The 27,319-nt window shown below is 47.6% G+C and overlaps 2 protein-coding genes across 4 annotated transcripts in view; one reads left to right on the forward strand and one right to left on the reverse strand.

Annotated features, from left to right (window-relative positions):
* MYH7B (myosin heavy chain 7B) overlaps window positions 1–11,319 on the forward strand; it is a 52,327-nt gene extending 41,008 nt beyond the window's left edge. Inside the window, exons 29-42 of the mRNA XM_019539695.1 lie at window positions 374–500; window positions 1,574–1,692; window positions 2,447–2,643; window positions 3,215–3,564; window positions 4,386–4,510; window positions 5,352–5,467; window positions 5,667–5,859; window positions 6,190–6,393; window positions 6,926–7,051; window positions 7,423–7,593; window positions 8,378–8,482; window positions 10,062–10,157; window positions 10,698–10,838; window positions 11,190–11,319. Of these exons, the coding sequence (XP_019395240.1) occupies window positions 374–500; window positions 1,574–1,692; window positions 2,447–2,643; window positions 3,215–3,564; window positions 4,386–4,510; window positions 5,352–5,467; window positions 5,667–5,859; window positions 6,190–6,393; window positions 6,926–7,051; window positions 7,423–7,593; window positions 8,378–8,482; window positions 10,062–10,157; window positions 10,698–10,838; window positions 11,190–11,201 (2,082 nt within the window). The 3' untranslated portion in view covers window positions 11,202–11,319. The remainder of the gene's footprint in view (window positions 1–373; window positions 501–1,573; window positions 1,693–2,446; window positions 2,644–3,214; window positions 3,565–4,385; window positions 4,511–5,351; window positions 5,468–5,666; window positions 5,860–6,189; window positions 6,394–6,925; window positions 7,052–7,422; window positions 7,594–8,377; window positions 8,483–10,061; window positions 10,158–10,697; window positions 10,839–11,189) is intronic.
* Window positions 11,320–13,187: 1,868 nt separating this feature from the next.
* TRPC4AP (transient receptor potential cation channel subfamily C member 4 associated protein) overlaps window positions 13,188–27,319 on the reverse strand; it is a 109,963-nt gene continuing 95,831 nt past the window's right edge. For all 3 annotated transcript variants that reach the window (XM_019539697.1, XM_019539696.1, XM_019539698.1), the window contains 4 exons: window positions 22,282–22,390; window positions 21,757–21,869; window positions 21,312–21,518; window positions 13,188–16,272 (listed from right to left, as the gene is read on the reverse strand). In XM_019539697.1, coding sequence (XP_019395242.1) covers window positions 16,135–16,272; window positions 21,312–21,518; window positions 21,757–21,869; window positions 22,282–22,390 — 567 coding nt within the window. In that variant the 3' untranslated portion in view covers window positions 13,188–16,134. The remainder of the gene's footprint in view (window positions 16,273–21,311; window positions 21,519–21,756; window positions 21,870–22,281; window positions 22,391–27,319) is intronic.

The raw sequence follows: 27,319 nt of genomic DNA on the forward strand, positions 1-27,319 counted from the left end.
TTTGTACACCGAGATAGTATTACTCACCCAGCCCGCGGCAGCCAGTGTTTGTGTAGTGCTCTGAAAATACTACGGTTGGAAGTTCTGGGAAGCCCTGGTTTCTTTCTCAGAAGCTACCCATTTGTAGGGCCTATTATTCTAGTGAGAGGGACACAAGAGAATTTATGTTGTATGAGCCAGTGGGGACTGAATGGGAATCCTGGCTACAGGCTCTGCACCCCCTAGGGTTAGGACAATGGAGACCCCTAGTTACAGCCAGGTAAGTGCCGGGGGTAGGAAGGGGGACAGTTCCCTCACAGGCCCACTGAGCAGAGTACAGAGTTCTGTTTGTATGGGACAAGGGTCTGATGCCGGACTCACTTGATCACTGTAGGCAAATGCTGAAAAGCTGTGCCGAACCTATGAGGATCAGCTGAATGAAGCCAAGTCCAAAGTGGATGAGCTGCAGCGGCAGCTGGCTGACGTGAGCACCCAGCGAGCCAGGCTGCAGACAGAGAGTGGTAGGTTGAGAATGATGCTGCTAAGCTCAGGGAGCAGCCGACAGAGGCACCCTACAACTGATCTCCCTAAACCACAGGATTAACATCACCGACTTTAAAATATGTTCTGCTGTCCAGAGATTAAGTCCTTTCTCCAAGTGACAGGCATGTTGCTAGCAGCAGAACACACCTGACTGTCACACTGGTTAATTATGAGGCATCCCCTTCCCATCCTAGCTGCGCAATGTATAGGCTGGACGCCCTGGTTCTCCTTAGCTCACCGAGACTTCCTAATGGCCACAATGACAGGCCAACCAATGTGTTCTGAAGAAAAGAGAACAAGATAGTGTCATTATTATCAACTTTACCCTGGACCATGGAGTGTGCCAAGGTCTCAGGTTTTAATAGCAGGGAACTACTAGATGACATAGTCTGTCCTCTACTTCCAGAGATGCAGCTGTTGCTGTCGGGTCCCATGATTCCATGGTGCTGACTCTGCTGGGACTAGTAGCATGTTCCACACAATTGTCTATGAAGTAAAGGTCTTCTGAGGCTGGCTGTGTCAGAGCATGTCCCTTAGCAGTAATGTCAAACCAGCCTCCCTGCTGGCAATTTGGTGAATGCCAAGAGCCTCCATGTCATGGCCAGCATCTCCACAGTGAATGGGGTTCTACCATCCAGGCTACACAAGGATAGTCTTGGAGCCCAAACTAGTTTTGTCCACTGCAGCATGGCTGAGTTGGGGACTCACTGCTGTGTAAAACATTTGCCATCTGCAGAAAATAAGAAACACAACATAAAGTCCATTTCAGTTGAATCTGGGCTAGCAGTGGACCATAGCCAGGACAACCAGTCCAACCCCTCCAGCTCTGAGGAAGTTCAGCGATGAGCTTGGGCCCAGTGCCACGGGATGGATATGAGCAAGAGCTCCATATTAAAACTCCTTCCTAGGGACTCTTGGCACGCTGGGTCAGTTCTGTCTTTCTGATTTGGGCCCCAGGAAGGTGAAGAGCATGAGATCTGCAACAAAATGGCTTTGCATGGTTTCCATGTCCCCATCCTCATTGTGACTGTTTGGTTTTGTTTGCCCTCAGGGGAGCTGAGCCGGCTCCTGGAGGAAAAGGAGTCTTTTATCAACCAGTTGACCCGTGGAAAGACCTCATTTACACAGATGATTGAGGAGCTCAAGAGGCAGCTAGAAGAAGAGACCAAGGTAAGGTCAGCTAGGTGTTGTTTGATCCCCCAGGGCCTCTCTCAGGCAGGAGGCTGGCTGACAGTGTAAGCACCTGGGTAGAAACAAATGGCCTAGCAATGAGAACTTGCATCTGAGCCTCTGATGGAAAATAGCCAAGCAGCCTCTTTCTGATTGTTTGGTCACTGGTATTGCAGCCCCATGCTGCACCTGTGCTCACAGGCCCACAGTCTACCCAAGCAGTGGTGAGGGCTGAGGTTAGTGCTCTGAACAGGGGAAAGTGTGTCCTGAAATGTGGCTGTGCAAGGGATAGCTATGGAACTGGGAACAGGAATTACTTCCATTAAGATCTGGACCTAGCCCAGTCAGTCACGACCAACAACTACAATTGGATGGTTGATGTTTGGGTCAATATATGGACCGATTTGGTGGATATGCTTTTGCCTCCCTGCACTTCCAGGCACCTCCACAATGGATACCAAATTCTTTCTTCTGCCATGGGATTGCTCCTCCAGGATAGGCCTATGTTCCTACATGGGCAATGCAAGACATGCCCTGGCACAAAACTCAGCAGTCATCCAGACAGTCACTCTGGCTTTAACCACTTCTAAACTCACTGTAATAAATGAGATGCAGACCCTGGAGTCTTTGCAAGCATGGAGCCCTGCCTTTCCGCATGACTGGGCAGGACCTAACACTAACACCCTGCCTGTGGGCTATGAGGGCCTTGGGGAGTTTGATGTCAGTCTCTCTTCTCACATTTTCTGCTTTCTAGTCCAAAAATGCCTTAGCGCATGCCCTGCAAGCATCTCGCCATGACTGTGACCTTCTGCGGGAACAGTATGAGGAAGAGGTAGAAGCCAAGAGTGAGCTCCAGAGGTCCCTGTCAAAGGCCAATGCTGAGGTGGCCCAATGGAGAACCAAGTATGAGACGGATGCCATTCAAAGGACAGAAGAACTAGAGGAGGCAAAGTGAGTTCCTGCAAGGTCCACACACTTGAAATCAGTGCCCCGACCTCTTTCCAGGGAGGCCACATGAGCAACTTTCCAGTACAGGCCTGTAGTTACTGAGGACTCTGTAATCACACATACAGAATTGCTTCCTATTGCCAGAAAATGCCAATGATCTGGCCAAGGCAACATGTGTAATGAAACCCAGCACTCTGCTTGTGAGGGGTTTCTGTCTTTCACTGGCTGTCTGTAGTGTTGCTGAGGGAAGGGCCTGGATCTAGATCTATTAGCCAACACATACCTCCACTTGTGTACCTAAAGGGCTTATACTGGGGCAAGCTCTTCCACCAAGTAGGGAGCAGTGTTCAGGCCTGCTGTGCCCTTCATTCCTCCCAGGGGCAGGACAAAATTCACAGAAATCACTGACTGACTCAAAAGGGCCCTCGGATCAGGCCTGTGTTGATTAAATTAGGCAAAGGTCTGCCTTTTCTAGTCAAACCTTGCCCCCTTTGGAGACCCAGGCTGATGGGGTGGTGAAAGGGGTTGGGTTGGGATGTCCACCTGTGGCTTATGCCCTGATTGCTCTGGGTAGGAAGAAGCTGGCCATCAGGCTGCAGGAGGCAGAGGAGGCTGTGGAGGCTGCACACGCCAAGTGCTCCTCCCTAGAGAAAACTAAGCACCGGCTGCAGACCGAGATCGAGGATCTGTCCATTGACTTGGAGAGAGCCAACTCTGCAGCTGCTGCCCTGGACAAAAAGCAGCGCAACTTTGACAGGATCATTGCTGAGTGGAAACAGAAGTATGAAGAGACCCAGGCAGAGCTGGAGGCCTCACAGAAAGAGTCTCGTAGCCTGAGCACTGAACTCTTCAAGCTCAAGAACGCCTACGAGGAGTCCCTGGACAACCTGGAGACCCTCAAACGAGAGAACAAAAACCTGCAAGGTACACAGGATCTGACACGTGCCTGAACAGTCCTACCATATTTTGAGGCTCGTGCCATTTCCTCTCACAGGGTTAGGCACAGAACCTAGCAGCACTTCTATGTCCCCAACTCCAGGAACAGTCACCGGCCTTAAGACAGGGACTTACCCCTTCCTTCTCCTCCTTGGAGTGGGTGTGTTTTTTTTTTCCAAGGTGGGGCAGTGTTCACCACATTGCAGTCATGAAAGTCCAGGCAGGGTTGAACCTTGCTGCTGTTTCAAAACTTATTTGTTTTTCTAATGGATATTTTGCCTCAAAGGGCGAACAAGGGTATTGTACAGTTGAGGTGAGGTCTCGGGCAATGTCTGAGGCTGCCCATATTTATACTACCTGGGTGTCAGGAACACACCTTGGCCAGCCCAGCTCTGCACACCTGCTCCTGTCACCAATGCTGTCCCACCCAGCCTCTAGTGTGACCTCAGGGAACAAGTGGGAGGGCAGACAGAACAGCATGCAGAGTGCAGCAAAAGTAGTCTAGCTTCTATGACACCATAACAGAGCTCAGCTGCCAGTGCCCAGGTAGCCCATTTGAGGACACAGGTCAGCAGCTGAGTACTGAAGGGATGGGGGACATCTGAATGCAGGTTTCAAAGTCACTTCCAGCACTTGCCTAGGGCAGCAGAGGAGCTCCCTGGACAGCTGCTAGGCTGTGAAGCAGGCTCAGGATGAAAGAGTTAGGCTCAGAGCTGTTTGTTTGCTTTGACCATTTCTCTGAAGGATTGCAGGAAAGCTCAGGCCCCTGCAACACACTCATAACCTAAGGTCTTTCTGATCTGGCACAGAGGAGATTGCTGACTTGACAGACCAGATCAGCATGAGTGGCAAGACAATCCATGAGCTGGAGAAGCTGAAAAAGACCCTGGAATGTGAGAAGAGTGAGATCCAGGCTGCCCTGGAGGAGGCTGAGGTGAGCTCAGAGCCAAAAGGAAATGCTCTGCTGCTGCTGTGAGGAGGGGTGATATCGCTCACATGTCCAGTACCCATCCTAACAATTCAAATGCCCTTTGCAAGAGGCATGAGCAGCCCCTCCTCTTTGCACCTTGGGGTTATCAGTATGAGGGTGTTAGCTCTTGCTCAAGGGTTACTGCTCCATCAGAAACCCACATGACCCCTCCAGCTTAATTACTGCTTCCCCTTTTACACTTGTCACTTCAAGGCTCCAGTTGTAGATGGCTCTTGGACAGCCACTAGTCACCTCCTGTATGCTACCAGCAGCACAACAACCCTCTGGATTCTGGGACGGTAGGGACACAGAACTCCTGGGCTGTCAGCTCCAGCACCAGTGTATTGTGAGCTAGAGCAGGACACTTGGCTTAGTTTCCCCTTGGCCCTGTAGGGCATAGTGAAAGCTCCTTTGTGAACATCTCATTTAGGTTGCATTTTACAACAATTTTTATTAACGGACAAGTGCTCGCAACATGATGGTTTCAGTTTTGGCAGCGTGGTAGTTTCCTCATGTATGGACTGTGCCCCAGGCATTGGGCTCAGGTCGGTCCCCCGTTCCTGCCATTCTGTCCCTCCCCACTTGGTGCTCCAGCTCTGACTTCCCAACCTCTCCAAAAAAAATCAGCATGTTCAGGCTGGAGAGCATGGCAAGTCTAGGACTGCCTGGCCCTGGCAGGAAAGATATATTGTCCTTTGTCCTCTATAATGCCACATTTGCAAGGAGTGCAAACAGCTAGCTGGGAGAGCCATAAATGCTGTCCCCGTGTTCACCATATTAATGCCATGTCTGCTGTTGTCTCTAGGGGGCACTAGAACATGAAGAGAGCAAGACCCTGCGAATCCAATTGGAGTTGAACCAGGTCAAGGCTGATGTGGACAGGAAACTAGCAGAGAAGGATGAGGAATTTGAGAACCTGAGGTAGGGTCCAAGCCAGGAGCAGGCTGCATCTACAATGCCCACCTCACTTTTCTGTGGGCTGGTATCAGCAGGGCTGCCCTGCAATCTTGAGACAGGGATACCAGGAGAACTAGAGCAAATGCATAACTGCAGTGTGAAAGCCACAGTCTCAGTACTACAGGAGGGTTAATCACTTTCTCCCAACTCCCTTCCCTCCCAGGCGTAACCACCAGCGTGCCATGGATTCCATGCAGGCCACACTGGATGCAGAGGCTAAAGCTAGGAACGAGGCCATCAGGCTGAGGAAGAAGATGGAGGGAGACTTGAATGAGATGGAGATACAGCTGAGCCACGCCAACCGCCAGGCTGCTGAGGCCCAGAAGATGGTTCGGCAGCTCCAGTCTCAAATCAAAGTCAGTCCTGACCCCTGCCTGAGGGATAAGGATTGCCTGGCTACTGCTGTGGGCCAGCTCAGGGGGCTCAATGCCATGCCCAGATGCTGTCTTGGTCCTGTGTTCACTCAGTCAGCCTGAAGGCAAAGGCAGCAATGGCTGGTGTACCATCTGGCTCTTGGTCCTGCCTGATGCCCGGCCAGCAGTTGGCTGTCTTTTCAGGATCACATAGTGATCCTGATCCCTTGGTGTGTGACATGTCCTGCTTATCCTCTGGCCCCTGCTGGGAGGATGGGAAGGTGTCTGTTTCCTTTGATCCTCTTGACCCTGCTGCATGGATGTCATTGGCAGGACCTGCAAATTGAGCTGGATGACACCATGCGCCATAATGATGACCTCAAGGAGCAGGCAGCAGCCCTAGAGAGGCGCAACAACCTGCTGCTGGCAGAGGTGGAGGAGCTGCGGGCAGCACTGGAGCAAGCTGAGCGGGGCAGGAAGCTGGCTGAGCAGGAACTGTTGGAGGCTACTGAAAGAGTGAATCTGCTTCACTCACAGGTGAACCCAGCTCATGCAGGCTTTTGCTAGGGAGGGGGCTGGCAGACAGCAGCTGCTGTGCACCTCACCTGTGCCATGAGTCTCAGCCCATCGCCCAGGTTTGCGGACTGGGCTAGAAGACCAGCTCATTCCCACAGAATTAATGCAGGGGCATCGTATGGCACGGGCAGAAGCATGGTTCAGCACACCACAGTGGTTCATTCTGGCCTTGAAATCTATGTGCTGCTTTGTTGGTCAGCAGCAGTGGTGCACAGCCCTGAAAGTAGACTGTCTTAGTGGAGTGCAGTGAACAGGGAATGCCCTCACTTCCTAGCACACTCTAGATCCCAAAGCCCTGGGCCATATGTGAACAGCCTGGCCCCACAACCCATCCCCATGCAAACAGGCTATCCCTGCACTCTGGTCCCATGCAAATACCCCATCCCCACTGAGAACAGTCCAACTGCATGATGAGCCTCCGAGTGAACAGAGCACCCGTGTGAAAGAAAAGCTTGTGCCTGCAGAGGTAACACTGCCCTGTCTCTGTGCTCAGAACACAGGCCTGATTAACCAGAAGAAGAAGATGGAGGCAGACATTGCCCAACTGACCACAGAGGTGGAAGAGGCTGTGCAGGAATGTCGCAATGCAGAGGAGAAGGCCAAGAAAGCAATCACAGATGTGAGTGCATGAGAAGGCTGGCTAAGCACCCCCAGCAGGGCTAGGGCCAGTCCTGGGGCATAGCACAGCCTCAATATGTCAGTGGAGAGGGGCACAAATTACCAGTTTCTGTTGTACCAGGACTTGCTTTGCCCTCCAGGGTGGCTGACAAAACCTAACCGTGGGTCAGGGTGTGGGAAATCAGTGCTGTAGCTCCTCAGCTGGGGGCTGAAATGGACAATTCTAGGCAAACTGAAGCTATATGTGGGAGGTAGGTTGCGAGTGGAGGGAATCAATATGGGCGGTTAACTGAGCCTAAAGGGGTCTGGCAGGGAAGGCCTGGGAGCCTGAAAGCTTTGTGCAGCAGTGACAGAGCCATTGGGTACCTGCAGGCAGCCATGATGGCAGAGGAACTGAAGAAGGAGCAGGACACAAGTGCCCACCTGGAGCGGATGAAGAAGAACATGGAACAGACCATCAAGGACCTGCAGATGCGCCTGGATGAGGCTGAGCAGATTGCCCTCAAAGGAGGCAAGAAGCAGATCCAGAAGCTGGAGGCCAGAGTAAGTGCTGGGACTACCCAGTGCTGTGTAGAACAGGCTTCAACTGTTTTTGTGTCTGCAGCCAGTGCCCTTCCTACTCAGCTTCTCACAGCACCCTCTGTGGCATGGCTGCTTGCTTGGTTACAGGACTCAAGGGAGGCAGGGAGCGAGACAAGATCAAAGCAAATCCCCAGGTGCCAGGTTTCCCTTAGAGCCCCTTAGCCCTCCTGCACCTGGCAATGGACACTGACTCCCAAATGGTGCGCTTCACATCAGTACGAGGTTGGCCTTTGCAGACCAAGGACAGATCCTCAGTGCCCAGCACCCTCAGCCATGCATAGCCTCAGGGGGCCAGAAGATGCAGGACTCTGTATAGGAATGCACCAGTCACTTCCTGCATCTCTTCTCTGCAGCTCTGTAAGGGTGGTGCTGATGCAGCCTGGTGTGTATCAGGCTGCACCAGACAGCATGGAGGAGATGCTCCACTGCCTCCAGCAAGGAGGCCAACCCAGGAACCTGGTCTTGGTTCCTTTTATCCTCTCACATTTCCATACCCAGCACATGGTAGAGAAGCCCAGCACATGGTAGAGAAGCCCAGCTATTCACCTAGCAGGTCTCCATTTGCTGGGACAGGGCATCATGGACTGGAAGGCACAGGAAGTAGAGCATCCCAGCTCAGAATCAGGTGGCGTTAGAGAATTAGCCAGGCTCCCGAGGAAACCAGGGAGAACTCTCTAAGGGGATAGGTGAAGAAGTGCTGGGAAGTCAGGAGAGTGGTGACATTGTGGCTGCTTGGTGCCTGCAGGTGAGGGAGCTGGAGGGGGAGCTGGACACTGAGCAGAAGAAGACAGCTGAGGCCCAGAAAGGCATCCGCAAGTATGAGAGGAGGATCAAGGAGCTGACCTACCAGGTATGCAGGTGCCCAGCTCTGAGCCTACAGGACTCCCCAGGGAGTCACCCCACAGCCTGCTAGCACTGCACATGCTCAGCCTTCTGTGCTGGCTGCTGCTAGGCAGGACAGACACAGGCAGAGGCTGCAGGACTCTCTGATAAGCCAGAGCAACTCTGGGATCCTTCCCTGCCCTGTTCTCAGGGGAAGCGCCTAAGTATGTATCATGTGTCTGGATCCACAAAGGCAGTTTTTCTTAACAGCCGGGGGAATAACTGTTCTTCTGGTGTGGTTTAGTACCTGCTGAGGTGTTGGGGCTTAAAGCTTGCTCCTGCAGCCATATGGCTGAGGGCAGGCAAAACTTGGGGGCATCCAAACCCCAAGCCTCCAGGCTTGGGCCTGCATGTCGGATGCCTGCCAAAAGACATTGGAAATATCTGAAACCCCTGGTGAGGGTGGAGGATATTTGCCGGGTATAGGACCACTTATGGTTCTGGACTAACTCATAGGTTTGGACTTGATTTGGCTTGGAACATGAAAAATTCCTTTAAAAAAGAAAGGTCTCTTCTGTTGCTTAAAAGTGCTTCTGGCCTCAGCTGCCTTGGGGAAGCAGGATGAGCATGAGCAGTCAGAACCAGGGATCCTGGTTTTCCCTGATTAAAAAAAAAAAAAAAAAAAAAAAATCACAATTTCTCTGATAACCCCCCCCCAAATTAATGATTAAAATGATAGGCCCACCACAGCCCTGCTGGTGACCCCCACTCCCCTCTACAGCCCCCTGGCCCTGCTCATGCCCCTTATCCCCCCGTCCCACAGCCCCCCCAGCTTTGCTGGTGCCCCTTCCCCCCACCCACAGCCCCTGCACCTCAGGGGGCCCCTAGCTGCCAGGGCTATGGGGCCAAGTACCCAGGTCTGCAGCTGGGGGCAGGAGGCAGTGACTGCTGCAGGGAAGCAGAGCTCAGCTCTCTCCCAGCATTGCAGCCCCAGGTCCCAAGCCCTATATACCACCTGGCTGGGCAGCAGCCCCAGCCCTGCCCAATTCCCTCCCTCCCTATGGGGGCCTGAATCCCCTCCACCCTTCTTACCTACTGGAGCTGCTCTTCAAGCTGCCTGGCAGCCATGTACATATACAGACACATGGACCCCCTTGTCTGACCGCCCTCCTCCGGCTCCCTCCCAGCACTTTGCAGGCCGGAACTCTGCAAAACTTCAAAATCCACAGGTATCTCTGCTAAAATGAGAAATCTGTATTTTCCTCCGCAGTAAAAGGGGAAATCTACCTTTTACTCCGTTTTTCCACGGGAAATGGAAAACCAGGATTCCTGGTCAGAACAAATGGAAAGAAGAGACAAAACCTCCTGAACGTGCGCGCATGTGTTGGGGGGAGGGAAGGGTCACCGAAGTGCTCTGTGCCACATGGGAGGTTAGTGGGAAAGAAAGATCACTGAGGGGACAGATTTGCTTTGTGCAAAGGTATCCAAAGAGAAAGCCTTGGGCTGCCCTGGAAAGGGTGTAAGGGAGAAAGAAGCTCAAGGGGAGGGGTGGGAGGTTGCAGGTGGGGACTGGCATTTCACAAATGGCTCTGACTGGCACCTTTCAGACTGAGGAGGACAGAAAGAACCTGGCCCGGATGCAGGACCTGATTGACAAACTGCAGACCAAAGTCAAGAGCTACAAGCGCCAGTATGAGGAAGCAGTAAGTGCTGCCCCTTACAACCCCACCAAGGCTCAACAGATAAGGGAACCTGCTACTCAAAGCAGAAGACACTCACCACATGTTCCTCTGGAGCAGGAAGCTGGAAACTGTCCGGTCACAGCTCTGACTTGCCTGGGGAAGGCACAAGGAATGTAATAATGGATGTCTACCAGGCTCAGCCCAGGGCTGTGGGAGTCCTCTATAGCAACAGCTTTGTGCTCTAAAATCAGCCACAGGGTCTCCTGTCCTGCTGAGGCTGAGGGGGCTCCTTGCCTCTCAAGCACAAGACACATCAGTAGGTCAGGCTGAGGAAGCTGGTACTTGGTACCAGCTGGTACATCACTGCCCAAGCTCCATTTGTACAGGAACTGGGATTTCAGTGCCTCCAGCAATGCTGTGTTCAGAGCAGAATTTCCTCAGTGAGATGTGCAGACCTGCCCAGCAGGAGCTGCCTGGGGCAGGGGAGGGAGTGGCTGGCAACACAATGGGGAAAATGCACAGGGACAGGTCATCATTACCTCCTTGGATCATCATTCATAGGAGCAGCAAGCTAATTCCAACCTGGTGAAATACCGCAAGGTACAGCATGAACTGGATGATGCAGAGGAGCGAGCTGACATTGCTGAGACACAGGTCAACAAGCTGCGTTCCCGCAGCAGGGAGGTGGTCATCACATCGAAGGTAAGTCTCCAGATGCAAGGCCCCAAAACAAAGCTAAGCCTGACAGGCAGGTGGAAGAGAAGCAAGTGCAGAGGAGGGTTCCCATGGCTACACTGCTTTAGTACCATTTCCCATGGGGTGATGCTCCTCTCCTGGCTGGTGCACCACAGGCAGTAGCCAGTGCTCACACTGAGCAGCAGTGACTGACCACAGCAGGCCTAACACAGGAAGAGCAGCTGCTGGAGCAGGCAGGAAGCATAAGGCTGCTGTGAAAGATGGCATAGAGGCATCACTAGAGGGTGCTGCAGCTGCCTTTAGAGGACCACAATGGAGTGGTAAGTCCTACTAAGCCTCTTTATTTTTTATTTGCAGCATGAAGAGTAGAAGCCAGAAAGTGCCAGCCTCTCTCCTCCTGTTACATATGCCTGATGCACCTTAGGTGCAAATGGCTGCAACAGTCATTGCATCTTTTTACTGAGTGAATAAAGCTAGCTTTCCAAGAGACGAGGCTCCTTGCTGTCTGGGGTGGGGGAGAGGAACAGCCAGCCAGCCACCGTTTCAGAGCCTCTCAGAGTGAGGTATGGACATGTCTGACAATGTCGGATCATAAGAAGGGATGAACTGAAAAGTTGGCACCTAGAAGAACCCCTAGAAGGAGACACAGATGACTTAAATAAACTCTGGCCAGAGGCATAACTACAGGTGGGTAAGATGAACACCAGCCACAGGTGCCAATTTAGAAGGGGGAGCTGAATGGTGCTCTCCAGCATCTTTACCCAGAGTGCCAAAATTGCTAGTTATGCCTCTACCTCTGGCCCTGTTACCAGCTGCAAATGATTGAAGGAACACCTAGAGGTCTGACACTACTTAAGCAGGCAGGAGGCAGCATAACCATGCCCATCGACATGAAGTGGAAAGCAAGGCCCTGGGAACTGCAGATTGTAACAGTAGTTGACTTTGATCTCATTTAAACTCTCAGTCAGGACCTAGCTGGCTGGTTCCAGAGTCACTGGTTAGAAGTCCAAGCATGTCAAACACAGCACAAACTTGGTTTGAGGATCAGCAGAGAAGGCTCCTCACACCATGCCTTGACTGTCCCCTGAGAGGACACTTACCTATGGATAAGAGAATCCCTTTATCACCTCTGCCCTGTAGATAGCAGAAATGGAGGAGGAGCTAAAGTAATGATTATATTTATATCTCAGCAGCCTAGTTGTTGGGAGGAGCTCATATTACCCATCCTATGACTGCAACAGGCAACATTAAAGGCAGGGAGCAGTGCAATGGTCCCTCCCTGGGATTAATTGGATTCCAGCTACAAAAAGCCACCTGGGTTCTGCAGCCTAGTGGGGTACAGCCTAGCAGGGTGTAGAAACTTAGAGGACTCTTGTTAGTGTGTCTACAGGGATGGCAACTCCTGAATGGTACTACTACACAGGACTCATGCGGATTCATATCAAATACATATTCTGCTGAACCTCCCAGTCTTCTCACTTACAAGGGAACAAGTGGGAAAGACACCGCTGAACAGGCCCTTCCTACTAGGGCTGCAAACCAAACCAAAATAGAACAAGTCTAGTTTTATTTCTGTTTTAAATGGGTCCAGAGGAGCTAGAGCATAGTTTATTCAATGATGCTGTAGTGCCACGCATTTGAGGGCAGCCCTTGCCAGGCTCGGCCATTTTTCTACTCTGGCTGTGCCTGTAACAAACTTCCTTGCCTGGTGGGGTAGACAGCCTTCCTCTCAGGACTGGTACAGCAGCTTGTTTCCCTCCAGCATTACACACCCTCTTATTGCAATGACCAGCCGCAGAAGCAGGAAGAAACAGCAGGAGCTGTTTTCCAAGTAAGCTACTGCTCAGCTCTTCCCTCCTGCCCTAGCCATACAACGATCTGCTGGCTACTCCAGGCTTAGGGCAGGAAGTACCTCGAGATAAGCATACTCATTTGTAGAGCATCAAAAAGTCACAAACTGTCTATTATAACATGTACACCAAAGGAAAAGGGGCTGAATACTGTGCTGGTTGGGTAACTGCCCCTGACATGGTTTAGCTGGCTTGGGTAGGGATTGGGAGACCATATCCCATTCAGAGTTCAGAAATACGAGTGTGTTGTAAACGTGAACTGTGTTGGTAAAAATCTGACACTTTCCTCATCCTCCACCAGGGCTTGGAGAGCTCTGCCAAAGCAACAGCAGAGCAGAACTTAGGTAGCTAGAGTCTGAGCCAAGATAGCAAGGCTCAGTCTCCAGTGACCCACACCATGGAGGCTTTCAGACTGTGAGGATTCCTTTGCTTTGACAGGAAAAGCCAGCGGCTCTGCTCACACTGCAGGCCAGAGTTGATATAAAGAAAGACATCTCCACACAGGTTTCTTTTAAAATAGATTTCTTTAATAGTTTCCATTTAATATGTTTATTTGCAGTTAATAAATCGGCATTAATCTGGCATTAATTAAGCACAAACCTCAGCAATTTACTGGGATAGTGCAGATTTCCTTGAGTGTGTTCAACCTGATGACATCCCATCCCCATACTCCACACTCTAGCACAAAGTCTGCTGAAAATCCACATTACAGATGGTGACCAAGCTGGCATGCTCTCCATCCTACCCTGGCACAGACACTTCTCCTGCTGTTCTTCATTAAATAAGACATTTCTACTACCACAAGAAGGAAGAATCAAGCTGCTTCTGGTGACTTGCAGGGAGGCTGATATGAACAAAGAACTCCATCAAAGTCAGAAGTGAAACTCAGCTCCAATTTATTTAGCATCTAACAAGTCTGTTAGAATCCCATGCAGAGCCTTCCCCACAAGGGATGGGGCTACTTTGAGGGAGGAGATTGAAGAATTTGCTTTTTGTGCACCTGGCAGGGGCAAGTTAACTCTCAATGAGCCTCTTGCAAAAGGGATAGTGGGGCTTGGCTCCAAGATTCCAACCCAGAACATTCCTTGGAGCTGCTGGTACTCATGAAAACCCAAAGTGCCTAAAGAAGAAAATATAGAAAGCCACTGTGCTTCCCCCCACAGGACAGCACACTCACTACACAGAAAACAGGTGGGGATGATTTTAGCCCAGCCTTTTGTAGGCCAATTGCTAAGGATAAAAGCAGCTTGGCCCTTAATTCTGAGTTACACAAGTCTAGAAATACAAGACCAAAATGCATTCTCTGTAGGTTTACAGCAGCAAACTTTGGATGCACCAGTTACCTACACTATGGAATAGGCATCCCTTATAATTTAAAAGCGTTTTAGTTTGAAGCATTTGAGTGCACATCTATTACAGGTAAATATAGGCAGAGACACCAAGAAACAAAATTTCTCTAAGAACAAAAAGTATTTAAGCTCCAGAGGGAAAAGCTGATGAAGAACAGAGAGTTGTAGCTGGTACCCCCAATATGTGAAATCTTAGGTGAAGGAGTGACATTGACTAGAGGTGATGTGTTGAAATGAAGTCTACTAGGGAGCAAAATCCCTTGAAGAGAAGACTTTTTAAGACTCCAGCTGGATCTACTGCCTCAGAAGTTCTGAACACACCATAAGCAAAATGCTGACTCTCCCATGCTATCTGTCCTATTTGAATGGGACCTACAATAGGGACCACTGATGTACATATTAATAGTAGCTGAAGTCATCTCAAAAGACAGGTCCGATTACAGACAGATCAGCACTCTTCAGATGGTACAATTCCCATTCCAGAATCTGATCTTCTGTCCTGCACATTCACACCCCTTGTCAGGAATTGAGATTGTTTTTATTCCCTTTGCTGGCAAAGGTTATTATACATTGTATAAGATGCCCATCTTGATCTGTGCCAGGCTTAGCTGCAGAGCCATGTTCTTTCTTCCTTCATTTGACTGCAGACAAAGTCCTGGAGAAGGTGGTTATAAGCCAGGGCTAGGAGAAGGAATACAAAGGCACTGAAGTTCAGATCCCCCTTCACTGTCAGTTCTTGCAATACATTTGAGGAAATTCTAGGAGAACTGTCTGTGCAACCAATTATTAGTGCAAACTGATCTAAATGATTACATTTCAAATTTAAATTTCATTTTAGGGGATGACTTCTTTTAAATTAGAGCCACAAAATACATATGAGGCTTAAGACTTCAACAATGGACTATTTCATTCCAGGAAATCTCACCATAATAGCATCCAGCTTTGGAGCAACTTGTTTAATGCTCCTGATATGAGCTGCAAGCTGCGGTTAAGCACTTAGTTTTGCTAAAATTTGTAAGCTGCTGGGGGAGGTGGGAGCAAAGTTATTTTTAACCATGGGTGTTTATGCTCAGCATTGCATACACTTACCCATTAAAATAACAAACCCAGGAAAAAACCTGAAATCTCCAGTAAGTATTGCACTTCAAGATGAATTATATGTGTTGATTTTAAAGTACTGAAGACTGCAAGCTTAGATACTGGTGTTAGGCTTCCAGACATAAGCAGGTTAGTACTAACTATGTTTAAGAGCATATTACCTTGCAACAAGTGCACTGGTCCAGATTTTAAAGTCAGATTAGTTACCCAAGAAGGGACAAGCTACAAGTTTAAAAATCAATACATTTTAATTGGTTAATGCCCGGTCAAAGCTAGGCCCCAGACTGCAATTCCACTACTACTGAAATGTCTCTTCTTTGCAGCACTGTAAATACATCTTCAGATGGGAAGTATTCACAGAAAGGACAGCAGCAGAAGCAGAACACCACAGTCAAACAGATGCTGGCCAAAGAGATTTTGTTACAAACAATCCAAAAGTGGATAGTAAAAAGTGGAGAGAGCTATAGTTCTCAGGAATTAAGAGCAAACACAGTCTGGTCAAACCTAAACTTCAAATCCAAACCCAAAGTTAAACCTGATGCAAGTCCTCCTGGTGCCTGTGTGTGTGGTCTGCAAGCGTCAGGGGTCCCAGTCAGGCTGGTTTGTCAGACCTTGTGTTTGAATGAGCTGGGACATTTCCTGTGCTTTTTAAACCTGCTAATTCTGGTAGTCATGAGGAAGAACCAAAATTAAGTTGGGACATAGAATAGTTTCTTGTCTATCAATGGAAAGGGTTTGAACTAGATACACTTGCCTGAGAGAAGCAGGAAAAGAGCTGGTTTTTGTGGAAAATTACTTTTATCCCAAAATGACCGGAATAGATGGCTGAATGTGTTGCCCAGATAATTTGAAAAGTCTTTAGAGATCAGAGGCGGGACAAGTCTTTAACAATGCAGTAGTATTCCATGGTTCCAAGCTGCACACACACTTCGCAGCGTATCCCTGAAAATCCAGTCTGTGAGGTACCTTCCAAGTACTGTCCATCAAAAGCCAAAGTCCAAAGAATCATTCCTCAGCAAAATCTCTGTCAATGTCCATATATGCCTCATCGATGTAGCTAACTATGGCACAAGGTGATGTCCGATCTGGACTAAGCAGTATAGATACAGTCTCTTTCCAGTAAGGAAAACTAATACATGAGCTCTGTGGAGGAAGAGAAGTTAAGGTCTAATTAGATGAATATTGACAAATTACAATCAAGTTCATTAAAATGAAGTGCCTCCAAGATATGTGCTTTGAACATGCACCCAACCCTGCCTCCATCTGCACATTGGCCCAGGGAAACCTGAAAGTGTCACTGTTGTGCAATTCACTCATAAGGCCAACATTTTAATCCCTTGGATACTATTTGACCTACACTGTTTTCATGGAAGCGTCACACAGCAAGAATTTATCCAGCTCAAAAAAGGGGAACTTAAGAGTTGTATTGAACATGGTAATCAATCTAGAGGAAGCCAATATTGCTGCCATTTTATTTTTATAGCATCTCCACAAACCAAAAGACCTAATTTCTCACTGCTGATGAGACAGTATTTCCAACACAGAACAAATACCCCCTCCTCTGACCAGACAATAGAAGAGCACATGGGATCTCCAGTTCAGGGAATAGGACAGTGCTGTGCCAGACCCTACAACAACCTTACTAAATATGCTTTGAGACTGACAGGAAGGGGATGGGTAAATTCCACAGCCAAATACCTACAAAACAGAAAGAGTACAATGAAGAAACAAGATCCCTGATGTGTGTGCTGTCATGTCACAGATAATCACTAGCCAACCACATTAAAGTTTTGCAGGCCAACAGAGCACCTGCAAGTTCATCTGCTACTTCATACGCAGACAAATTAAAATTCTCCAGGAGACTTAACCAGATCTTTTCCAGGGAATCCCTAAGTGTGTTCCTCTTTCTGAATGCCTAACTTAACATGCTGATGTGTAGTATGCAAAACTGTTGCTGTCAAGCTCAGTAACTGAACTCCAAGGATGTCATGCTTTAAACAGGAAGCACTAGCACAGTACACTACAAAAATATCAGGTATCTCTAAATGGGCACCATATTCGTTTACTTTTATCTTAACTTTTATGTGCCTTAGTCTAACATCTATGAAGTGGGATTACCACCTAGTCACCCTACCGGGGTGCTGGGAAAAATTGAGCAACTCACAAATGAATGGGACTAGGTGAGGCACAACACAGAAGGGGCTGTGAGAAACTAGTACATAGCTTTGGCCCCTGCCAGACATGGGTAAAGATGCGATAGGATCTAATGCGCGATTCACAATTGTGCTTCCTGTCACGGCACACATGCATGGCAGGAGATGCAACTGTGAGATCATACATCATATCCCATCACACCTTAATGCCGGTGCAGGGGGAACCCGGGATCACAATCCCAGGTTCCCCCTGCACTGTCAAGTAGCAAGCTCCCATTACTGGGACCCTATCAGCAGCTGACAGGCCTCCTAGCTGTCGGGGCACACCTGACCAAATGTTCAATTAATGGAATAATAGAAACCAGCTAAAAAGTTATTACACTTTTTTGGGTAATAAAACAAGGAATAAGCCACACAATTATCACACCATTATTTGATTTTGCAGCCAGGTCACAATTTAAGATGCGATTAACTGGTTAATCACGATTTAAGATGCGATTAATCTTAAGTGTGACATGTGGTAGGGGCCTTTGGAATACAGTCTACACTGGAAAATAAATACAGTCTAGTGTTAAGCCACTGACAGAACACAGAGTGATATGGTGGGGGGCAGGAGGGAGGGGAGGAGTAAAAAACAGATGTGAAGTCACTCCTATAGCAAATGGGGGTAGGGATCCTGTGGAAAAAATAGCATGTGATCATGTAGTTTAAGACTTCTTATACATATTCGTTAGGATAAATTAATGCTGGCATTTTGTAATATTTAGGTAGGTGACTGTGTGACCTTAATATTAAAATGGTGTGGGAAATTGCCTAGGATTTTCAGAAACAGGGGAGGGGGGATTCCATCATGTGACCTCCAGATCTCACAATGATCATCAAGAAGGTTGGAACCTTAGGTTTACCATACAGACTTCTCCCACTTGAACTGACAGAGCAGTAGACTGCACCACTAAGGAAGATGGAACAGTCTGTCAATGTGTTTTGGTCTGCTGACAGCAGAGCAGCGGCAGGACTTAGGAAGCATTCTTCAGTGGGCAGAGACTCCAGTGACTACTATCCTCCAAACTTAATGCTTTCTGCCCCATTCCCTCAAACATATCTCCTGTCTGTTCCAATCCCAATTCCTTGGTTCTGTTCTCACCTCAGCTCCTCATCTGATCTGTCTCCTCCACTTACCTTTTCCTGCCCCGTCTCCCTCCTGCTCCTCAGTCCCAATCACTCTGCCAACCCGAAATCAAGCATTGCCCAACTTCTATGTTAGTCTTCCTAATCAAATCTACTCTGACCACAAATTGAGTGGGAGCCTCTTTTTTCCTTTCTGCATTTGAATCAGGTTGATTCCCCTTCTGTGCTGGATAGGCCTGGAAGGGGGTCAGTGAGACATAGGTCAGAGATTCCTGGACCTAGCACCACCCACAGAAGTCTGGAACTTGAACTGAAGTTGCAAGGAATGTCCTGAGAATCTCGAGCTAGTCCAAGCCCAGTGTGAATGGCAACCTTAGGGATGGTAGCAGTTAGAAAACTGAGCGAACCCAAGTTATAACTCAGGGCTGTTGGGGTAGGAGAGGGGAAAAATCAAAGAGCAAATATGAGCCAGTTTTCACTGGGGGTCAGAAGAGCAGACCCCTGATGCAAAGAGCAGACCCCACCAATTCTGAAGTTTCAGATCCCCAGCCTGGGCTGGGAAGGCAGAGGAAGCCCTAAGTTTTGAACTACAGTTTTGAAATAAAAGGTTTTTTTGACAATGACTGAACCCTTCTGGCAGAAGCTTTCCAAAAACTTGGTCTGAAGTAACTAGCTGTTATGGAAAAACACTGCCCCAAGCAATTAAAATTTAGCAGAAATTATACTACAACTGAAAGCAGGTGTGGCCACCTGCTGCCACTCCTACCTACATTACTAATTTAATTACCATGACTTAAATTGTTTATTTTTGAATGTCAAGTTAGCAAAAATGACCCAATCAGGGTCATATTTCCTCAAGGTTCTCAGTCCATTTCTTATTAGGTGGTGGAAAGCCTGGATCACTGGTAATATGGGAAGAGAGGGAGAGAGAAGGGGAAAGGAAGAGATGTCTGTTTGCCAAGTTTCCATGTGTTTATATTTTCATTTAGAAGAGACATCTCTGTGGGTAGTGTATTTGGTAAAAGCTTAATTCATAAATGCATGCTATTTTTAAGCAGCCTTTGAGCATTCACCTGTTTCACTTATACTTTAAAGTACTTTAACTAAAGAACATACTTTAAAAGATGGTATTATTGGTCTAATAAAATGTATCATCTCTACTATGAGCCCTAATTGCCTTTTCCTTCAAGACCAGTACTACAACCTGGATACCTGACACATAAAAGATACTGAATTTTAGCCAATTTTTTTAATGGCATTTTCATATTTTCCCAAGCAGGAAGCAACTGTGACCACTTGAAACCTGAGATCCTGCTCCCGCCTTTGTTTCAAGGTAATTTGCATTATCACAGATCTTCACAGGAGGAGAGAGGCTCCATACCAACTATGAACCGATTGCCCGGAAGAGTTTTCTATCTATTGACTCCTTTGTGAAATCCTATGAAGTATGAACTTTAATTTCTACCCAGGAGAACTTTTACAATCTTTTCTCCAATGCCTGATGAAGGGTGTTTGTGCCTGAAAGCTTGCAATTAAAGAATTTTTTTTTTGCAAAAAGCTTGTTGGTTTAATAAAAGATATCTCTACTACAAGTCCTGGTTGCTTTAAAAGAGGTCATTTATATCTAAAGTTGAGCAAGCACAAGAAGGATGCATCTGCTAGGAAGAACAAGAGATGAATTCAAGTCTAAAGATGGTGAAGAGGCTAGCCTGGGAACAAGAGGAAGCTTCAATTTTTCTTTTGTTTGCATAAATACAGACAAGAAGAAATGGAGACCAAAATCATGGAACCCAATCTTCATTTGAAGCAATTGAGATTGTTCACAGACATTCAAAGCTACTGAAACAGGATTAACTCCTCTAGTGCTACCTAACCTATCACCTATCGGGAAATTTAGGTAGACTTCTATAGCTGGGATACACACTACCTACTGCTCTTATGAAAAGACGAGAAAGCGTTCCACTGAACACATGGACATACAAACAAATTTCCTGCAAGGCAGAGCCAAGGGTTTTACTGTGCATGAGCTGCTTTGGTGCAACTACCTATGTGCATGCTTGTAATCTTTGGTAAACTGAAGCTCAACTGCACTTGTTTATCCTGCAGTGATGGAGGGTATGGGCGGGGAGTTAGCCAGGAGGAGTCAACATACAGGAACCCCTTTTTACCCTGCAATTTTTTGTTTGTATGTCCACATCACGACACTATTATTGGATCAAAATGCAACCACCAAAACAAAGCATTTTACAAACAAAACAAATCATACAACAATTCCGGTCTTATAGACCCTACAAGCCTGAACTAAAAGTCAGAGGAAGTCCAGAGAAGACCATCAAAAACTGATTACTGGGAAGACGCTACACAGCAAAGAATGCTGAAGGGCTCAATTTGTACAGCATAATTAAGTGTTGCAGGGAGCATGGCCATGGAAGAACAGATGAACGCACTGAACAACAGGTAAAGATCTCTGACATTAAAATTATTGAAATTGCATAAATTGCAATTAAAATTATGAAATTGCCTTCCCTAGGGAAGGCAGCAGAAACCCTGCTTGGGACACTTAAAGGAAAATGACACAGAATTAGAACAACACTTTCTGAGGAAAGCCTCTGCACTAGCTCCCCAAGGAACTGGCTAGATTATCTAGAAAAATCTTCTCAATCTCTGATCCTATCAAATAAAAGATTCACAGCCTCATGTTGACTCACAGTTCTGATTACGTGTTCACTGGCACTGAACTGGTAACACAGTAAAAATGGTTTAGGATGTTATGCTGAGGACTAAAGCCATTTCCTTACTTCCTTCAAAAGCCTCATTTCCATATATATAATCTGGGCCAATACAAATGGAATTTAAGAGCACCATGGCTGTCTCTTACCACAGAAGGAATGAACTACATACATTTTCTAAGCAAGTGCTGTCTTTGTCTTTATTGAGGTAATGCTGCTGCCAGAATCGCAAGAGACTGTGAAAGTTGTTCAGGATGAAACCAGGGTACTTCTCTGTATATTCCATCTGTTGCAACGTGCGAAGGTAAAACGGTAGCTTGTCTTTCCTTCGGGCCAGCATTAAAATAACTAAGCTTGTGTTCAAACAGCTGACGTTTTCCTAAAATAAACAACATACAATAAGCAGTAATGGATATCCTTAATAAAGGATATCAAGTGTTCTAGACACCATTTTTCATGAGAGGAACACAGAAGTTGCTTAGGGTCTGAATTTAATGGAGCAAAATGTTTTTATTCCTATTGTATGGTTAGGACAGGTGTGTCATAACAAGAAATCAGCCCCTAGAACTGATGAATGAATAGATTACAGCAGTAAAATGTTACTGTCAGTTCTTTACCTGTGTAAGTGTCTGCACATGAATTATATTAATTAGGCGGAAAAGGAAGGACATCCTCATGGACATCTGAGACATGTATGATAACAGGTGGCACTCAGACAAGACTTCTGCAACTATAGGGAAGACAACCAGATCATTAGATTTCCACAGATCAGATATAATCATATTAATCTTTCAAAGTTAATGTGGAAGCAAGGACATGTCAGTAACTCTTCAATCCAATGCAGAACTATGCATCATGTTCAGCTGAGCAAACAGGTAGCATCTGAAAAGGAGAAAAGGACTGAAGATGGCTGTCTCAAGGATGGGTCATCTTCAGTCAAGAGTTCTTATATTACTGTATGGATTGTGAAAGCAAGCAAGGAAAAACTAGCAACACAGGAAACAGAGCAATGAGAACTGGTGCTCATAGTTATTAAGCACATGTGTTGAGTATCATTTGTCTTCGGCACTTTCCTACCAACGATATTAAGGCTTAGTTCCATTCTTTTAATTAAACATCAGAATCACTGAGTTTTCCTTTACCTTTAGCATCCGACTGGTTCTCAAATCGGTCCAGGGACAGTGTAATGCAACGAACCAACATGTTTGAGTCTACCAAAGAACTGTTGATCTGATTCAAAAAGATCTGAAACTAAAGAGAGAAAGTTGCAAAAAACAAAGATTCTCTATGTAGGGATCTTTCTAAGTCATGGTGAGCAAAAGGGATTTTCATGGGTCACTCCACAGTGCACAGACCTGATTTAATGACGACTCCACCCCTTGTTGCTGATGGCCTTGCTTCTCACTGCTACCAGCCTCTTACTGGGGAGCCAGCATTTTATTTTTAGTAGGGGTTTGTTTGTTTTTTTTTTTTTGTTTTGATGACCGCATATTTCCTTGATATGAGACTGGAGTTTAGACGTGTGCTTTTTATTTTTTTGGGGGGGGGGGGGGTATGATTTCATGGATAATGCCTGATTTTGTGGTTTCTGTGAAATCCATGAAATCGTGAATTAAGTCCCTGTCCATGTGTGCACATTTTGTATTAGGACAAGAGGCAGAATTGAACACACCCTGAGAGCCCAGTATGAGCAATCGTATGCATGTTACCCTTCTTATTCCAGTAGTGCATAGGTAACAGATTAGCTACTTGCTGCAGGTAGGACTATAGACAAGACACCATGAATAGTAAAGGTACAGTAAAGGGCAAGACGGGCAGAAAACTATTAGAGCAGAGGTCAGCTACCCTTGGCACATGCGCCGAGCATGGCACATGAGGCCATTTTGCTCGGCACACAACCGCCAGCCTGGGCTCTAGGCAGCTGCTGCCAGCCACTAAGTCTGGGCTGCTCCCAGCAAGTGGCTGGGAAGCTGCAAGCCCTGCTGCAAGCAGCCCAGGCTCCGTGATTGGCAGCAGCTACCCAGAGCCTGGGTCAGTTGCAGCCAGAAGGCTGCTAACAGCTGCTCCGGGCTCCAGCATCAGCTCCAGACTGGCGGGTGCACGCACGCCTTGGAGCAGACAGTGGGGGAGGGTCCTGAGGCAGTGCAACCCTGGCCTCTCCCCCACTGCTGGCACAGAGCTGATGATTGGGCTCTGGAGCCCAGTGCAGCTGTTTGTAGCCATCCTGGGCTCTTGGTAGCTGCAGCAGGCAATGGGCAGGCTGCACAACCCTGACATCAGCTTCATGGTGGCAGAGACTGCATGTGCACCTCAGAGCGGACAGTGGGAGGGCTATGTTGTCTCAAGCCCTATCCCCATCGCTCCAAGGCGCATGTGCATCCACTACTATGGAGCTGATGCCAGAGCCTGGAGCAGCTGTTTGCAGCCTCCCAGCTGCAGCTGGCCCAGGCTCTGGTAGCTGCTGACAACCAGGGAGGCCAGGCTGCTTGCACTAGGGCTTGAAGCTGAGCCTGCCTGACTCCAAGCCCAGCCCCTCAATCAGGATGAGGCTGGCGTTGCCCCTTGTCAGGAGCACCGCACCTTTTGCGGGCTTAGCTGTGTGGGGCAGGTGGGTAGGCTGGGCTGATGGGCAGGCTCCAGGCTGGGACTTTGGCCAGTTGTGCTGCAGCCTGGGGCTGGCTCCCTGGAGAAGCACAGGGGCTCTGGCGGGACCAGGGCATTATCAGGTTGGACTTTGTCCAGCAGCCCAGGAGCCTGGCTCTGTGCGCCCGTGTATCTGGTTTTGTGCGTTTGTCTGCCTCTGTGTGCGCACACATGTCTGGTTCTGGATGTGTGTGCGCATCTGTCTTTTTCTGGGTGTGTTCTGCTTCTCTGTATTTGCGCAAGTGGTTCTCTGTGTGCATGTCTGGTTCCCCCTCTGCTCTCCTTTCTCTCTCTCACTCTCCTCTTTCTCTTATTTGTCTCTTTCTTTCTTCTCTCTCTCATTGCAACATGCTCAACAAAAAAGGAATACATAAACACCAAAGGCAACATTTATAATTACTACATATACTAATATGCAGTGCGTCCTGCCATGTACCCGCCCCCCGCCCTCATTTTGTTTTTCTGGCATGCTAGCACTCTGGCACCTTCCAAGGTAGACATTGTGGTTTTTTCAGCACTCCTGCCAAAAAAACGTTGCCTACCCCTGTATTAGAGCAAGCCCAGGAACTGGCAAATGGGAAACCAGTAAGATGGAAAACAATAGGAAGAACACTCCAACATAGGTGAAACAACCAGCAAAACATGAAGTCGAGGGCCATCAATGGTAGACTCATATGCCTGTACACAAATGCCAGGAGCATGGGGAACATGCAGGAAGAGCTGGCCCTCCTGCTAACCAGTAAGGAATACAATCTTATTGGGATAATGGAGATCGGGTGGGACTGCACCCATGATTGGACCACAGGTATAGAGGGCTATACCTTATATTGGAAGGATCGCATAGGGAAGAAGGGTGGAAATGTTGCTCTCTATGTGAAAGAGCAGTATACATCCCAGGAAGCCAAGACAGACACAAAAGAAGGGCAACTTGAAACCCTCTGTGTTAACATATAGGGAGGGTGTGGTGAAGGGGACTTGATGGTAGGAGTATATTACAGACCTCTGTATCAAGTAGAGGAGGTTGATCTGGAATTCTCCAGAGAACTGGCAGAGGCTGCACACTCACGGAACATGGTTGTCATGGATGATTTCAATTACCCAGCACTCAGGTAGATCTGAGTGATTGCATAGCTTCCTCACTCGCTTCGAGGAGCTATATTTGACTCAAGAAGTGTACAGGCCAACTAGGGGAAAGACCTAGATTTGGATGATCTAGTGAGTAACCTGAGGATCGAGGGAAATCTAGGTGACAGTGACCATGACAATCACTTCCATCATCCATTGTAAGGCAGGGAAATCAGTCAGTAGGGTAGAAATCCTTGATTTTAGGAACACTGACTTCTACAAGCTTAGCAGATTGGTGGATGAGGCCTGCAGGACCATGGTCTGATGGGGATGGGAGTCCAAGAAGAGTGGGTGTTCCTTAAGGATATGATCCTTGAAGCAGAAAGGTGGTTTATTCCTGTTCGTAAGAAAGGTAGCAAAAGGGCTGGGAGGCCCCCAGGCTCAATAGGGAGGTCATGGACCTCCTGAAAATGAAGAGAAGCCGTTAAGAGATGGAAGCCGGGAATTTCAAGCTCTGCCAAGAAGTATACAGGATTAGAAAAGCAAAGGCAGAAACTGAATACAAACTGGCAACAGAAATCAAAGACAATAAAAAAGTCCTTCTTTAGATACGTAGAAAGCACAAAACAAATAAAGGAAATGTAGGACCCCTGCTGAATGCAATGGGACAGCTGATAACTGACGCTTAGGAGAAAACCAAATACCTAAATGAATGCTTCCTGTCAGTACTCCACCAGACCAAGAATATTAAGTTGCCTGACAAGAAGCAGGATGGACAAGGGTGGGGGTGATCACTCACCTATAATCAGCAAAGATCTTGTGAGGGAATACCTAGAGAGCCTGGTTATCTACAAGTCAGCAGGACCAGATGAACTACACCCAAGAGTGTTGAAAGAACTGGCTGATGTCATTGTACAACCAATGACAAAGCTATTTGAGAACTCATGGCACTTGGGTGAGGTCTCAGAAGACTGGAAGAGGGCCAATGTGGTGCCTATCTTCAAGGAAGGAAGGAAGTAGGACCCAGAGAATTCTAAGCCAATCAGCCTGACCTCAATCCCTGGAAAAAATTTATCAAAGAATCCATCAGTGATAGGCTAATACAGGGGCAGGCCATTATTTTGGGCAAAGGGCCGCTTACTGAGTTTTGACAAGCCACTGAAGGCCACATGACAGGCAGCCATCTTAATTTTCTAGATTTTTTAGGGGCCTCACGGGCAGATAGAATGGCCTGGTGGGCACATTTTGCCCACCCCTGGGCTAACAGAAGACAGTATTCTAAAAGCCAGCCAAAATGGCTTTGTTGCAGGTTGATCATGCCTGAACAACCTCATTTCCTTCTTTGATCAGATAACTTGCCACCTGGATAAGAGAGATGAGGTCGACATCATATATTTGGATTTCAAAAAGGCCTTTGACTTGGTCTTTCATGGTGTCCTCATGGTTAAACTGAGAAATTATAGCCTCAACAACTTAATGTAGCTGAGAAACTGGATCCGAGGTCAGACCCAGAGAGTGTTAATAGACACAACCAAGTCAACATGGCTAAGGATGACCAGTAGTGTCCCTCAAGGCTCAGTACTTGGACCAGCCAGTGCTTTTCAACATTTTCATCAATGATTTGGATACGGGTGTAGAAAGTGCATTGGCAAAGTGCGCAGATGACATCAAGTTATGGGGGAGTGTGGTCACGCTGGAAGACAGGCTGAGGATACAGGTTGACCTGGACAGGCTTGTAAAGTGGGCAGACCTAAACATGATGATGTTTATCACTGAGAAATGTAAAGTGCTCCATCTGGGGAGAAATAATCCACAACATACTTCCAGGCTCAGTGGTGCTACACTAGCCAGCACCACAACTGAAAGAGATCTGGGGGTCACAATCGAGCACAAAATGAACATGAGCCACCATTGCGATGCTATAGGCAGCAAAGCAAACAACATGCTGGCAACGATGCATCTCAAGCAAGACTTAGGATGTCATCCTCCAGGTCTACTCAGCATTGGTGAGGCTGCAGTTGGAGTTCTGCGTCCAGCTTTGTGCGCCACACTTCAAGAGGGATGTAGAGAAGCTGCAAAGAGTCCAGAAGAGGGCCACACAAATGATTAGAGTTCTGGAGAACAGACCATATGAGGAGAGGCTGAAGGACATGAGACTGTTCAGCCTGGAAAAGAGAAGACTATGGGGGGGGACTTGGTGGCAGCCTTTAAGCAATTAGGGTAGGGGCTGAACATAAAAGGAGCTTGAAGCCAGCAATCTTACAACCTCAACATATAGGGAAATATCTGGTTAAATCCTGGGTCCATTAAAAACAAGGGACAAAACTCCCCAATGACTTCAAAGGGATCAGGATTTCACCTTTTTTCATTTAAACTACTGGTAAACTTAGATGAATGGCAGAGTGGAAACAGGATAGACTACAGTTGGTCATTTTTTCCCCATTGAAACATTAGGCAAACAACCCCCACCAA

This window comes from Crocodylus porosus, unplaced genomic scaffold (genome assembly GCF_001723895.1).
Source record: "Crocodylus porosus isolate Cpor-Errol unplaced genomic scaffold, CroPor_comp1, whole genome shotgun sequence".
NCBI classification, from domain to species: Eukaryota; Metazoa; Chordata; order Crocodylia; family Crocodylidae; genus Crocodylus; species Crocodylus porosus.